The sequence below is a fragment of the Humulus lupulus genome, chromosome 2, assembly GCF_963169125.1.
Source record: "Humulus lupulus chromosome 2, drHumLupu1.1, whole genome shotgun sequence".
Lineage (NCBI taxonomy): Eukaryota > Viridiplantae > Streptophyta > Magnoliopsida > Rosales > Cannabaceae > Humulus > Humulus lupulus.
Genome location: NC_084794.1, coordinates 257,956,029 through 257,971,821, shown reverse-complemented (window position 1 = coordinate 257,971,821; position 15,793 = coordinate 257,956,029). Strand labels below are relative to the sequence as shown.

General features: G+C 33.8%; 3 protein-coding genes across 3 annotated transcripts; all 3 read left to right on the top strand.

The window, feature by feature from the left end:
* The first annotated feature begins 1,590 nt into the window (after positions 1-1,590).
* On the top strand, positions 1,591-5,434 carry LOC133819269 (uncharacterized). Its single transcript, XM_062252467.1, has 9 exons — positions 1,591-2,079; positions 2,748-2,809; positions 2,911-2,965; positions 3,041-3,139; positions 3,251-3,337; positions 3,610-3,726; positions 3,941-4,033; positions 4,604-4,634; positions 5,061-5,434. The coding sequence occupies exons 1-9, from the start codon at positions 1,984-1,986 to the stop codon at positions 5,246-5,248; spliced, it is 828 nt and encodes a 275-aa protein (XP_062108451.1). The 5' UTR covers positions 1,591-1,983; the 3' UTR covers positions 5,249-5,434.
* A 1,462-nt stretch (positions 5,435-6,896) lies between these two features.
* Positions 6,897-7,892, top strand: LOC133819268 (uncharacterized). The gene has a single exon (XM_062252466.1). It carries the CDS (start codon positions 7,130-7,132, stop codon positions 7,637-7,639), a length of 510 nt encoding a protein of 169 aa, XP_062108450.1. The 5' UTR covers positions 6,897-7,129; the 3' UTR covers positions 7,640-7,892.
* A 2,277-nt stretch (positions 7,893-10,169) lies between these two features.
* LOC133815415 (uncharacterized) lies at positions 10,170-15,247 on the top strand. The gene is made up of 3 exons (XM_062248259.1): positions 10,170-10,901; positions 11,969-13,207; positions 13,766-15,247. The coding sequence occupies exons 1-3, from the start codon at positions 10,257-10,259 to the stop codon at positions 15,032-15,034; spliced, it is 3,153 nt and encodes a 1,050-aa protein (XP_062104243.1). The 5' UTR covers positions 10,170-10,256; the 3' UTR covers positions 15,035-15,247.
* The last annotated feature ends 546 nt before the right edge of the window (positions 15,248-15,793 follow it).

Here is a 15,793-nt window from a genome sequence, read left to right as displayed (position 1 = left end):
TGATCTCAACTTTTTAAGCCTTTGGATTTTCCGAGGCAATATAGGTTGCTCATCAACCTTTGGATCTTTCTCCTCTTGAGATTCTCCAATGCTTGTGGGTTATTAAGAGTTGCTATCACAATATAACATATTCTCAAATAACTTCACTTCTCTTAGTTCAATTATCACATTAGACTCCAAGTTTAATAGCTTATAAGCCTTGCTATTTGAGGCATAGCCATCAAATGCACATTTAACGACCCATGCACCCACCTTGGTTCTTTTAGGCTCCGTGCTCTTGCAATATGCAAGGCACAACCACATTTTAAGATAGCCTAGGTTAGGCTTCTTTCCTCTCCATAACTCAAATAGAGATACATTGCTCTTTTTCATAGGAATTCAATTTAATATATGACACACAACAAGCAAAGATTCACCCACAAATTATAACACAATTAAGCATGAAAAAACATAGATTTAATCATCTCAAGATATGTCATATTCTTTCTTTTAATTTTATAGATTTTAAATACCTCATCCTTACTCTTAAGCAAATACACATAAGTATACTTAATCATCTATAAAAGTTATAAAGTATTTATTTCTTTCTCTAGTCAACATGTCATTTAATTCACATAAATCACTATGTATTAAATCTAGCAAGTTTGAACATCTATCAACACTTGGAAAATGTTTCTTAACCATTTTAGATTTATAATTCACATACAATACGAAGGATAGGTGCTCTCCTCTTTCTTCTTAGTTTTCTTCCATGGTCGACTACGCTGAATAGATGCCATATACTGCTCCACTAACCACATGCATCGTACCATCTTGCTCATCGGCAGTAGCTTCATTGCAAAACGTGTTGCCCGCCACCACGGATGCTATTTGAAGCTTATGGCGCTACCACCTTTAACCAACCAACTCTATTTGTATCACTGAACTAAACTTATAAGATGACAAAGACCAGCCACCCAAGATCTCTCTCTTCTTCTCTTTCTGTCCCTAATTTTAAGCAAATTCTATATGTAGTCCTAGTTGTTTTTGCAATCTAGCCATTTCTATAAATGTTATTTATAGAACTGTATAACTAATTTCACCAATTCATTATATAAATGTTAGTTATAAAATTTAGTTAGGTTAATCTTTGTTACGAAAATGTATTTTTTAGTTACAAATTAGTTTGTAAATGTTATTTATCAAAATATCTTTCTGTAACTGATTTTGGTAAATATTATTGTTTACAAAAAATCTAAAATTGCCACTCCATATTTTTGGTGAAAGAAATCAGTATTTTTGTAAGGTGAGACATGTATTGAATTTTTTCAAAATTAAATGTATTTTTGTAAATTTTCCATAACTTTGGTGGAAAAAAGAAAATGCCACACTAAAACTAATTAGCCCTATAACGATTAGCCCATCAAAATAAAACCCCTAAAGCGTAGACCAGATTATGAGCCAGGTAAGGACATAGGTGATAGACCAACCTACCAACCAACCAGATGAGAGAGGAGACCACATAGTAAAGTGGAGAGACCATTAGCCCGTGTAAGTCACGCGTTCACAGCCTAAAAACGCATAAACCAACAAAAAAAAAAAAAAACAGAACACGAGATTCAGGACACTCTCCTTCCTCTTTTTTTTTTTTTCCTTAAATTTCATTAATCAAACCAAATAACAATTCTCCTTTTTTTTTGTTGGATAATAAAAACCAAACTACTATTATTTGCATTAGTATTATCCTAATCTCAAATCCCAATTCGGTTCCTCAATTTCCCCATTTCCCAATATCCACCTTCCTGCTTGCTCCGTGGTTTCGTATTCTTTGTTTGTTACTCATTTGAATTGGATGATTTTATTATTATAATCATCATCATCATAGTTCAAACGACAAATCTGGCAACCCTTGGGGGTCTGAGGCCTCGCTTGTCGTTCAAGCAAGCTCAACCTGAATATCACGACGAAGACGACGACTGCAGGCCTTGGCGTTGCAGGTTTTCCATGGCTTTCTCTTGGGGTTCCGCTCTCAGGATCACCGTCCTCCTCCTCCTCTCCGCCGCTGTTGTTTTCGCTTTTTTGACTTTACCCATTGAAAAGGTGAGGCCTTTTTCATCTGGGTCTGTCTTATTTTCGCTTTTTCTTTTGTTGATTTTGCTTTTCGATGGGGGGTTGGTTTGTGAATTTTCTTCTTTCTCTTTCTTGAATTTGAAATGGGTTTTTGGCATATGTGTTGAATTCGAGGATTTGATTAGGAACTTTGGACGGTTTATATAAGATTGCCAGTATCTGGGTGTGTATGATATGAGTTGGTTTTGCATCTTTCTTTTTCAATTGCATGATTAGTTGAATTTCTAAGTTTATGAGCTTGGGATTTTTAATCATTTTGTCGTTGTGCAAATAGTGTTTTTGGGCATATAGAAAGTTTAACACAATCTGAGCTGCTTTTCACACAAAATTATTATGGCCATTAGCAAATTTAACACAATGTGGTAGAGGAACCCAATTACCAAGTGGAGTTGGAGCTTTGGAATTCACTCTGTTTTTTTTTTTTCTTAAGATCATGACTGGTGTTTCTTATATTATTACTAAGAGATAAATATGCTTCAGCTAACCCATTATGCTATTGAAATAGTAGATAGTCTCACTTAACTTTTCAGCCTGTCATCGGAGGAATAGTTTTTTGTTAGTACCAATGTTCTTACGTTTCTATTTAGCTTGATTAGGCTATTAAGTTTGCTGACGAAAATAATATTTATTTTGTTCAGTATTTAAAGGACTTCTTAGTTTGGGTTGACCAAGATCTTGGGCCATGGGGCCCTCTTGTGCTGTAAGTAGTTTCAAATTTATCTTTTTATCTTACTTAGTGAATTGTTGCTGAAAATTTAATGCCTAGACCTCTCAACCTATTATTCTTTGGATGATATGCAGGGCTGTGGCATACATTCCTTTGACAATCTTGGCTGTTCCAGCTTCAGTACTTACTGTAAGCATATTATGTCTCTGCTATTAGCCAATCTTATAATCCCCACTCTCATTTCACTTGCTCTCCATCTTTCAGCTAGGTGGTGGTTATCTTTTTGGGCTGCCTGTGGGATTTTTGGCCGATTCTATTGGTGCTACTCTTGGTGCAGGGGCTGCATTTTTTCTTGGAAGAACTGTGAGTTTCTCATCCTCGTGTTATTTGTGTATTGAAGTTTTTATGGAAGATTGATATTCGTGTGTTCATGTTATGTGATGGTGGGTATCTTACAATGGAACTTCCATGCAGATTGGTAAATCATATGTTGTCTCAAAGCTGAAGGACTATCCTCAATTTAGTTCCGTGGCAATTGCAATCCGAAGATCGGGATTTAAGGTCTTTAAAAGTTTATAAATTTCTGTTTCGATATGTACACATGCCTTAAGTTTGTTTATTTTTGTTTGCACATCTTTTTCCTCATTTTGTGTTTTTTAGGCTTGGATTGTTATTCAGATTTAGTTTTACAATAGAATTGAAAATCTGAATCTTATATTGAACTGATCACATTTGTGCACGCTGATTTTATTGTGAAAATCTTTCAGGATGTATATATGATTTGTTCCTAGTTTTTTTTGGTCTGATTGGATGCTCTTTTTCTTATTCTACAGATTGTTTTATTGCTTCGGCTTGTACCTTTACTACCATTTAACATGTTAAACTACCTCTTATCTGTGACTCCTGTTCCACTTGGAGAATATATGCTGGCCTCGTGGTTAGGAATGATGGTATCTTCTATATCCTTGAGCTATTACTTCAAAGCTTACCATGATTATTATGATCCGTAATGATGGTTTTTGTGATGATGTAAAACATAAAAGGATCTTAAAGAAATTAAAAGAAAACCAACAAAATAAAATTTCCTTGCAAACATCTTATTGATATATACTCTAAAACATTTTATTATTACTATTAATGCTTTCAATATGATCTCTGTAACAGCCAATAACACTTGCTCTAGTATACGTTGGAACCACTCTCAAGGATCTTTCTGATGTGACTCATGGGTGGAGTGAGTTTTCAAAGACTCGTTGGGTAAGACTTACAAGACATGCCATCATTTATTGTCTATTAGACTAATTTTTCTGATTACTTAAGTAATGACTTTAATATTTGCTGCTTCTTTAGACTTGTTCCGTAAGTCCCATAGGGTATCTTAGACTTCTTTCTCAGTTCTTTATAGTTTAGCTATATATTCTCCTGGGCCAAAATAGCTAATGAAATAGCATTTTTTTTTCAATTATAACTACTCCTTAATATCCTTACTTGTTTTAGAGAATTTAATTCACCCTAGCTACATGTAGAGAGTCAAACAATTCTGACCAAGTTCTCTTTTAATTTTATGAATATATAATTTGACATTATTACAAATAGTTTTCTTGAAAAAGAAAAATTTATACTTATCATCTCACATGTCCCATTTATTAAATTATTACTGTTTAGTTAAACTAGGGAGAGTGACTTACTTAAAAGTTACTTGTTTTGTTAAAAGGGAAAACTTTATATTTCTTTAATCCGGGGATATTAATAATGATTTATTTTTTGGAGTCTTTATATGTATTCTGATGCATGACATGTTTCCCTTCTTTCATCTGGCAAATGCAGGCACTTATCGTGTTGGGATTTGTGGTATCTGGTAAGTTGCTAATAACTACGCAATGCAGGCACACACTTCACAGTTCACATGATTGCGCCAATGGGACAATGTAGATAAGTAGTGGAGAGATACTTACAGTGCTTGTATCTTGGTTTTCAACTTCAACCATTTTTTCTCCTCAAAACAACATGAAAAAGGGTTGAAAACATAATAATAGTTACATGTTAAGGGGCACCACAATTAACTAATATTTAATGTCTGGTGTTTAACATTACATGTGTCCCATAACATAACAATGCTCTTACAGGAAAACTAATTGGAGAATGTTATTAGTCTCTTTTATTGACTGATTGAAGTTGAAAAACCAAGAGAAACATATATTGATATTCAGAAAATGGGGGAAGAAGAGTGAGACAATAATCTGTTTTGAGTGCTAAATTTGAAACATTTGTGGGTTTTGTGCAGTGGTTCTGATGATCTGTGTGACAAGAGTTGCTAAGACAGCGCTGGATAAAGCTTTGGCTGAAAATGAGGACATTGACAGCATTTTAGAGTCACCTGATGAATTGCCCATTTCAGCTGAACCTCCTACAGATCTCAACCAGCCTCTCTTAATAAAGATAGATCACTCTGAAGAAAAACTTGAAAATTGAAAATAATGTTAAATTTTCTGTAAATACTTGCCTGCCTTTAAGGGCCATGATTAAATATACTTTATTTTGTCCATTTTATTGATGTTGTACAGATCTTACTGTTTAGAACTGTAGTTTTGAATGATAATAGTTTGTTTTACAATTAAAAATGGTATACTTATATCATATTATACATTTACCCTGCTATGGAAGAAAAATAAGGACTATGGTATTAGTTAGAAGTAAAACCAATAGTTTAAGTTTCACGGTGGTTTGTCCAATTTTTCTTAGAGTTTGAAATCTTCTATTAAAAAACTACTTTCGAAATAACAAATACCAAATGAGCATTGCTATAAGGCACTGATTGGTGCAATTAAGTATTGAGTACTAATTGGATACTAAATTTTAGTATTAAGAATATATTATGTTAAGAGGTGTTAGCTACTTAGTAGGTATTTTATAACTAATACTAGGTTGTTAAAATTAATTTAGTTAATGTAGAAGTCACCAAGAGTGAGGCATTACGCAAATGATAATGTTAAACATTGAAATTAGCAAACAATTATTAATTTTTTTTTTAAAATAGTCATTTTGCTTTAAAGTTGATAATTGTCAAAGGTGCTTAAATTATTAAAGCGAACAAATAATATATATATAAATTTTTTAATTATGATGAGTTTACATTATGAAATTAATAGTAATAATTAATCTTAATTATATATATGTATATAGTAAGTCATTTTACAATAAATTGACTCTCTTTAAGTATTTTGCAAATTTGGGCACTAAGATGAGTGTCACCCTCCAAATGCATCCATTTTAGTTGAAAAAAGAATCCATGGAAAGGTGTGTCCCAAGTCCTAACCAACCATTTATGAAATAAAAACAAATAGCCACATTGTCTGAATGGCAAAGTCCAAGATTGTCTTAATAACTAGGCATAAATAGAATTGAAATAAGGAAGTTGCCCCTTTTTTTGTTTTAAAACTTGAATTTAAAATAAGAGTAAATCAAAAGTAATAAATAGATACCAATGATAAAAGAGGAAGCAACATCATCATATACAATTGAGACCAAGCCATTATGAAAGCTTTTAAAATGCTTTGTGGGCACCCATTGCTTTCTTTCTCTCTTTCTTCTTCCCAAACAAACAGAGGAAAATCCATTCTTCCAGCTTACTTTTACAGAGTTTTGTTGGCATAGCCTAGCCTTTGTTCTGTCTTCTTGTGTTGAATTTTTGGGCATTGGAGACCCCACCATTTCCTTAATGGAAGGGCTACCAATATTCTAAACCATGTTACCAATAGTTTCTCCCACTACAACCCCATTCACTCAAACACTATCTATCCACCTATCTATCTATCACAACCGTTTAAAAATGATGACCAACCTCTCATTAGACAAAACCCTTTATAATCACAGCCCTTGATTCAATAATGACACTTTTTATGCTTACTTACATATGAGAAAATTACAACAAAATCCCTCACACATATGTCATAAACACCCTTTTACTAGTAAAGTTTGACAAGGAAGTTATTAACTGTTTAATAAAAGTAGCATTGAGGGCATTCTCAATAACTATGATAAACTATTTTTTTTTCTTCAAAATTAATAGAAAATGTCTTAATGTATGATATATTGTAAAAGTCATTAAACAAAATAGATAGGATAAAGAAGTTATTGAGTGCACTCTTAATTTCTATAATCTTTTCATGGCCACATCAAAAACATTTTCATCCAAACCAAAACAGGGTTGCTACAGATATAAACATGATTAGGGGGTAAGTGGTAATTTCCCTATATGTATAAATATACTTGTACTACATTACACACAGCCAGCAGATATAAATATATAAGTTTCTTAATTCCTATGCAATATGTTTTTTTCTGAAAAAAAAAATGCATGTTGTGAAGAAATCAAAGGTGACCAAGCAGCTCCAGTCTTTATCAGAGAAAATGCCAATAAGGTTACCCAAGATTATGTTCCCAGTTGGGGGGTGCTTCGATGGCTGCAGAGACCACACGCAAGGCTCAGGAGGCTTGGGCACCAGAATTTGGAATCTCAGTGACAAGGCTGTAGAGCTCCAAATAAGAGTGGGTTCCATTCTAAAGAAGGTTCACACCCTCAAACCAGGCTCATCAAAGAGACTCAAATGCAAGACCATATACAAAGCCTTTATGCCTGGTGGGAATATCAATGGTGGGATGAAGAGCTTGCTCTATTACTACGACGAGACTTGTCACCCTTATGTTTGGATAAACGACACTGGAGGTGACACCATGAGAATGGTCAAGCAACAGTATATTAGCCTTGAAGATTTGAGAGATTATTCTGAGATTAGAATCTTTAGAGATCACCAACGAGGTTGCATTTCAGTCCGGAAGAAGGCCAGGCCTGATTTTTGCTGAGATATTTTAATTTATGTACTTTTTTTCTTCTTCTCTTTTTAAAGTTTGGATATGTTACAGTTTGTTGTTTTTGTTTTTGGTTCCATTTTGATCAGATTTTAATGCTTCATTATCTCTATCTGATTATTCTCTGGTGGTGGGTGTGTATTTGGAAGAGTTTTGGTTTTTTCTAAAGGCCATATTGTTAAATACAGAAAAATTAATGTACTAATCAGATCAAATATGGGGACTGAAGTTATTAATTCCCAGATTCTTATCAAATATGTCAATCCTGTTTGTTTGACTACTGAGAAAATGGCAGAAAGAAAAAGACAGATACGACTTCAAACTTGCTTACTGTATGTATAACTATAGATATGTGTCTATATGTTTTACTCGGTTTTGATTTGTTCATTAGTCAAATTGTGAACTTTTGCTCAAAATCAAAAGCATGCTATTCTATTTTGAAGGGACCATTTAAGGCATTGTACTACTTTTTATAGATTGCTGATTTTTCACGAAAGCTAATATGTCAACTTATTCAACTAAAATATGGTAATTATTCTACCATCTGATGCCTAATAATGGCCTTTTTTTTCTTTTCATTATATATATATATATATAATATAGTATTTGGGGGTCCTATATTATATTGTGGATTAGCTTTTCATAAATGGATAAGTGTACCTCTTCTAGATCTGAGACTGAGAATTGAGCTAATTTAATGGTGTGTGGGTTTGATAAATAATAGACAATTTATTAAATGACATTGCTTGAATGGCAAGTTAGAGTAATAATGGTGCTTATTGCATTGAAAATGCTTATTACAATTTGCATAACAAAATTTCCACTGTAAGCCATTATTAGGGGTTTCTTATATCACTTTTTAACTCCAAAATTAATGGGACATGATGCCCAACCAAATCAATAGTATCCAATAAAGCATATTTATCTTTAAACCCTACTACATGATATTGATTTAAGACAATCCAACCATTATTAGTTTAAACTATAATTGTTCTTTCTACCAAAGTTTATCTTAGGGAAGGAATTTTCTCGTATCCTATAGGGTTGAGAGGACCAAGAAGAAGTTACATTCCTTGTGATATGTTTATGCAAGTAGGGTACAAATAAAAGGGAAATTAACACATATACGGTAAATTATATAAAACAAATCGAAATACATGGTATCTAAATATAATTACAAATTTATGGCATCTCTAATAAAGAACTCATTTGTAACGCCTTGATTAACCAAGATCGTTATGTTGACCCAAACTCTTAAGTCTCCTTGTTTTGATGATTAACAAATATTTGATTATTATTTGTTACTAATGATTTGTTGATTTTGTAGCAAAAACTAAAGTGAATTAGCACTTCAAAGTCAAAATTATGACCAAGGGCAAAATGGTCATTTTACCAAGTTTTCCGGAAACGACCCGAATTGGACTTCAAGACTCAAGAAACTCAAGATAAAGGTTTAACTTCATTTCTTAGTCTTGTAAAGTGATTGCAAGTATACTTTAAGTCATAAGTATAGAATTTGGCTCACTCATGCACTAAAAAATGGTGATTTTTTAAAATGAGAAATAATTATCCTAAATTCACTTTTAAGAAAATACATCCCGATACGGTCGTAACGCAATTGGAATTTTTGAAATCGGATAAACGAGCTAAAAGTTATAAAGAATTGAAAAATGGGAAAATAGGCTTAAAACTGATTTTGCTCTCTGTTTGCCATCCGCCGGATGGGCAACCGGAATTCCGGTTGCTTCCAACCGGAATTCCGGTTCCCTCATCCGGACTTCCGGTTCGCGGCAGACAGCTTCGCAAATTAATCCCTAACGGCTATAAACGGCTAGTTTTTTCCCAAACTCTATATAAACTCGTCTTTTACTTCAAATTGGTTGTTGGCTGAGCATTTATTACATATACCAAACCAAATCCATTGATTTCAAAGAGCTTTCAAAGTTTAACTCATCCAAACACATATTCACACACTTGAGCCAAAATTTGTATTTATTTCTTCTAAGTGTGCTTGCTAATCACTCTAGGTTTCTCATTGTATTATTATACTTCTAGAGTGATTTTTGCTTGTAATATCAAACACATTCCCATATTGAAATTGAGGTGAGGTTGGCACCGGTTTTGTAAACAACCCGGTTAGAGTGAGATTGGCACTTCAACAATCCGAAAAAGAGGTTGATAGTCCTTGGTGGTGGAAAACTATTGTAAGAGGTTTGGAAATACCTTGGTGAAAAATTCCCGGTTGTAAGGGTTAGTCAAGCCCGCTAACTTGGCTCGATAGTTGAACTCAAAGCTAGGTCCTTAGCTTTGAAGACCAAGGACGTAGGTGGCTTAGTTCTACCGAACCTTGTAAAATTCGAGAGTTTGCGATTTCTTAACCTTCAACTCTTTACATTACAAGTTTAACTATTTGCTATATCTATTTGATTGCCATATTATTTGCTTATACTTGATAAATTTGATTTATTGCATAATTTGGCATATTAAGTTTTAAATTTCCGAAATTAGTTTAAATTTCCAATTCACCCCCCCTCTTGGAAACATATCTTGGGTTAACAATTGGTATCAGAGCTAGGGCTCATTTAATTGATTAGATTTTACAATCTAGAGCATGGCGTTTCCAAGTAATTCACAAAATAACATGTTAGAAGGTCTAAGCACAACTAGAGCACCATTCTTTAATGGAGTAGACTTTCCCTATTGGAAAATTAGGATGGAAACATATCTTCAATCTATCGATTATGATTTGTGGCATATAGTGTCTAATGGTCCTTACATTCCTAAACATGTCATTAATGATAAAGAAGTTATTAAGACATATGAGGCATATGACGAAGAAGATAAGAAAATGCTTTCTAAGAATGCTAAAGCTAAATATGCACTTATATGTGGATTGGATAGAGATGTGTTCAAAAATATTGAACAAGCCTCTACCGCTTATGATATGTGGAAAATGCTTGAAGTCACTCATCAAGGAACAAATGCTATGAAGGAAACTAAAATTCAAATTTATTCTACTCAATATGAGAACTTTAAGATGAAAGCGGATGAAACTATTGCTAACATGTATACTCGTTTCACTACTATCACTAATGGTTTGAATTCTCTTGGCAAGGTACTTTCACAAAAGGAGATGGTGACCAAGATTTTGAGAAGTCTCACCAAAGCCTATCAAGGCAAAGTGATTGCCATTCAAGAAGCCAAGGATCTCTCAACACTTCCTTTGGAAGAACTAATTGGCTCACTCATGAACCATGAAATTTTCATGAGTGCACAAGATGAAGAGGAAGTTGAGAAGAAAAAGAAGACTATTGCATTCAAGTCTTCCTCCTCCCGTGCCATTAGTGAGGACGATGAGGATAGCATGTGTAGCGACATGGAGGACTTGGCACTCTTCACAAAGAAGTACAAAAAGTTCATGAAATTCAAGAAGAACTTTGGGAAGAAGCCACAAAGAGGAAGTGATTCAAAAGAAAAAGAAAGAAGGAGCAAAGATGATTCACCAATTTGCTTCGAATGCAAGAAGCCCGGTCACATGAAGATGGATTGCCCAATGAGAAAGAAAAATAAATACAAAGGAAGGGCAATGTTGGCGGATTGGCTAAATAGTGATGAGGAGGACTCCGACAATGAGGAGAAGAATGAAGTAGCTAACATGTGCATGATGGCTCTTGATGATGGGGTAAGCATTTCTAGCCAAAGTGATTATGATAGTGAAAATGATGATGATAACTTAGAAATACCATATGATGAGTTGTCTAGTTCATTTAAGGATCTATTTAATGATTTTGGAAAATTGCTTGTTAAAAACCAAACTCTTAGAGAAAAGACCAACATGCTATTAAAAGAAATTGAGATTTTGAAATTAAATGAAAAAGAACTCTTAACTAAATCTCAATGTACTACTTGCTCCTCTTATAAGAAAGAAATTGGAAAATTGCATGATAACATAAAAAGCCTTAAGAATGACATATATACTTTTACAAAAGATAAAGAAGGCTATGAACTTATGCTAGGGAGTCAATCTTGTGGTTTTGGAAAAAGTGGTATTGGATATGATCCTAGTAGGAAACAAAAATATTTGAGAAACTTCTTTGTAAAACCAACTAGCCTACCACACTTTACATGCACATATTGTAACCAAGATGGTCATACTATTTCATATTGTCATGTAAAGAGATATGCATATCTAGGCAAGACCAAATGGGTACCAAAGGGTTCCAAAACTAACAAGAAAGGACCCAAAGTTGTTTGGGTACCAAAGGCCAACAAATGATTTTATTTTTGTAGGAATCAACAAGGAAGAGCAAAAGCTTGTGGTTCTTGGATAGTGGTTGTTCCAAGCATATGACCGGTGACCCATCAAGATTTTCGAGTTTTAAGAGCAAGGAAAGTGGCTTTGTCACTTTTGGAGACAATTCAAAAGGAAAAATCTTGGGCATTGGTGATATCGGTAACATATACTCTCCATGTATTAAAAATGTGCTTCTTGTTGATAACCTTAAACATAATTTACTTAGTATTAGTCAACTATGTGATAAAGATTTTCGTGTTGTTTTTGAATCCTCAAAATGCTCCATTGAAAATGCTTCAACCAATGAAGTTATTTTTGTTGGAGAAAGGAAGGATAATGTTTATGTTATTGATGTTGATTCCTTTGATAGCAAAAATAAATGTTTAACCGTTATGAATGATAATTCTTGGTTGTGGCATAGAAGATTAGGACATGCTAGTATGGATTCTATTTCAAAGTTGGTTAGAAAAGATCTTGTTGTTGGTTTGTCATCTATTCCTTTTGTTAAAGATAAACTTTGTGATGCATGCCAATTTGGAAAACAAATTAAAACATCTTTTCATTCCAAGAAAGAGATTTCAACCTCTAGACCTTTGCAATTGCTTCATATTGATTTATTTGGTCCTTCAAGAATTGCTAGTCTAGGTGGTAAATACTATGCATTTGTGATTGTTGATGATTTTTCTAGATTTACATGGGTTATATTTTTGAAACTCAAAAATGATGTTTTGGAAAATCTAGTTAAATTTTGTAAGAGTGTGCAAAATGAAAAAGGGTATTCAATCACCTCCATTAGGAGTGATCATGGTGGAGAGTTTGACAATGATGCTTTAGAATTGTTTTGTGATGAACATGGTTTTAACCATAACTTTTCGGCTCCAAGAACTCCACAACAAAATGGAGTTGTCGAAAGGAAGAATAGAACAATTCAAGAAATGGCTAGGTCAATGCTCAATGAAATCTCATTACCTAAATATTTTTGGGCCGAGGCCGTTAATACTTCTTGTTATATTTTGAACCGTGTTTTCATTAGGCCTAACATGAATAAAACCCCTTATGAGCTTTGGAAAGGGAGAAAACCCAACATTGGATATTTTAGAGTTTTTGGATGTAAATGCTATATTTTGAACACCAAGGACAACCTTGGAAAATTTGATGCAAAATCCGATGTTGGAATTTTTATAGGTTATTCAACACATAGTAAAGCTTATAGAATTTATAACAAAAGAACTAATGTTGTTGAAGAATCTATTCATGTTGCATTTGATGAGTCTAACCCTCCTACAAGCAAAAGTGTAGATGATGATGTTGTAGGTTTGGGAGAAGAGGTTCAAAAGCTTGACATTGGAGAATCATCTAACGCTCCATCACAAACTCCCAAAGAGGAACTACCCGAGGAAAAGGTAAATGAAAGCAAAGGTATGGATTCTAACCTCCCTCATGAGTGGAAGTTCAAAAGTGCTCATCCTATAGACCAAATTCTAGGTGATCCTTCACAAGGAGTCACAACTAGAAGCTCCCTTAGAAACTTATGTAATTTCATTGCTTTTATTTCTCAAATTGAACCAAAGAATTTTAAAGAGGCCGAGTTCGATGAATCTTGGCTTCTAGCTATGCAAGAAGAAATAAATCAATTTATTAGAAATGATGTTTGGGAGTTAGTTCCAAGACCGTCACACCAATCGGTGATTGGAACAAAATGGGTCTATAGAAATAAGGTAGATGAGCATGGGGTCATTGTGCGTAACAATGCTAGATTAGTGGCCCAAGGTTACAATCAAGAAGAAGGAATTGATTATGAGGAGACCTTTGCCCCGGTAGCAAGACTTGAGTCCATAAGAATGTTATTAGCTTTTGCATGCCACAAGAATTTTGTCTTGTATCAAATGGATGTTAAAAGCGCTTTCTTAAATGGATACATTATGGAAGAGGTTTATGTCTCTCAACCCCCCGGTTTTCAAGATCACAAACACCCTAACCATGTTTACAAATTAAAGAAAGCATTATATGGTTTAAAGCAAGCTCCTAGAGCTTGGTATGATCGTTTAAGCACTTTTCTTATCTCAAATGGTTTTTCAATGGGAAAAGCGGATAATACACTTTTTATTAAAAGAAAATCAAAAGACATTATTATAGTACAAATCTATGTTGATGATATTATTTTTGGTGCTACTAATGATGTTCTTTGTGAAGAATTTTCAAAGTGTATGCATAGTGAATTCGAGATGAGCATGATGGGAGAGCTCAACTTTTTCCTTGGACTTCAAATAAAGCAACAAAAGAATGGAATCTTCATAAGTCAATCCAAGTATATCAAGGATCTACTTCAAAAGTTTGACTTGGCCAATGCAAAGTCCATGAAAACCCCTATGAGCACCTCCATAAAGATGGACAAGGATGAAAGTGGTAAGGATGTTGACATTACCAAGTATCGAGGTATGATTGGCTCATTATTATATTTAACCGCTAGTAGACCCGATATTTTGTTTAGTGTTGGTCTATGTGCTAGGTACCAATCATGTCCCAAGGAATCCCACTTAAGTGTCGTTAAGAGAATCTTTAGATACTTGATAGGCACAATGAATCTAGGACTTTGGTATCCCAAGAACTCAAACTTTGAAATCATTAGTTACTCGGATGCGGACTTTGCCGGTTGTAAGTCGGATAGGAAAAGTACTAGTGGAACATGTCACTTTCTAGGAAACTCTTTAGTGTCATGGTTTAGCAAGAAACAAAACTCGGTAGCCCTATCCACAACCGAAGCCGAATACATAGCCGCCGGTAGTTGTTGTGCTCAAATACTTTGGATGAAACAAACTCTTAAGGATTTTGATGTTGATTTTGAATGTACACCCATAAAGTGTGACAATACTAGTGCCATTAACCTCTCTAAGAATCCAATCTTGCATTCTAGAGCCAAGCATATTGATATAAGGCACCACTTCCTTAGAGACCATATCCAAAGAGGAGACATTATGCTAGATTTTGTGAGCACCAATTTCCAACTAGCGGATATTTTCACCAAGCCTCTTAGTGATGAGAGATTTAGTTTTATTAGAAGAGAGCTAGGAATGACCAACATAAATGAAATTTAAGGTTTACTAGCTACTTGAATATCATATCTCTCCTTACTTACTTATGCATGTATACTCTCACTATAATATGATTCTATGCATAAATAAGCAAAATCTTATAACACTTGACCTATTAGATATATGTCTTTGAGGATAACAAATTATAGGTCATGATATGAATCTTTGGTGAACTTTGAACTCATTTTTGATTGAGTAAATATGTGAATTTTTGCATATGTGCCTAGTATATGTGTTTATGTGTTTAAACTTTTCTAAATAAGTCTATCTAGTATGCCTATAGGGTTTCTATGCTTGAATTACTCTTTGAACAATTTTTAGGTATGCTAAGTATTGAAAATTTGTTAGTTTTTGCCTAAATGAGTGTTTTTCGCCAAACTTACTCAATTTTCAACATTTTTCAAATCCGTCAGTTTGAGCACCTCACATTTAACACATTTGAACTATTGCAAAAAGAATTTTTCGATTTGGTTGCATAAAACTCATTTTTGGTAGACTTCTACTTTTCAAGGCCTTTTTAAGGCATTTTTCGAAAAATCTACCCAAAATGCTCAATTTTCATCATTTTTCAAAACCGTAACTTCCCTCATCTCACATTTAACATTATTGAGGTGTTGCAAAAAGAATTTTTCGATTTGGATGCATACAACTCATTTTTGGTAGATTTCTCCTTTTCAAGGCCTTTTAAGGCATTTTTCGAAAAATCTACCCAAAATTCTCAATTTTCAATATTTTTCGATTCCGTCACTTCACACACCTCAT

What these genes read in the sequence shown, in the direction of transcription:
- LOC133819268 (XM_062252466.1), top strand. Translation starts at nt 7,130, where the DNA reads ATGCATGTTGTGAAGAAATCAAAGGTGACCAAGCAGCTCCAGTCTTTA.
- LOC133815415 (XM_062248259.1), top strand. Translation starts at nt 10,257, where the DNA reads ATGGCGTTTCCAAGTAATTCACAAAATAACATGTTAGAAGGTCTAAGC. An exon ending in TTGGCTCACTCATGAACCAT is followed by an intron (nt 10,902 to 11,968) that starts GAAATTTTCATG and finishes AGCTTGTGGTTC; the next exon opens with TTGGATAGTGGTTGTTCCAA. An exon ending in CTATTCATGTTGCATTTGAT is followed by an intron (nt 13,208 to 13,765) that starts GAGTCTAACCCT and finishes CCGGTAGCAAGA; the next exon opens with CTTGAGTCCATAAGAATGTT.
- LOC133819269 (XM_062252467.1), top strand. Translation starts at nt 1,984, where the DNA reads ATGGCTTTCTCTTGGGGTTCCGCTCTCAGGATCACCGTCCTCCTCCTC. An exon ending in CATTTTTTCTTGGAAGAACT is followed by an intron (nt 3,140 to 3,250) that starts GTGAGTTTCTCA and finishes ACTTCCATGCAG; the next exon opens with ATTGGTAAATCATATGTTGT. An exon ending in GTTGGGATTTGTGGTATCTG is followed by an intron (nt 4,635 to 5,060) that starts GTAAGTTGCTAA and finishes GGTTTTGTGCAG; the next exon opens with TGGTTCTGATGATCTGTGTG.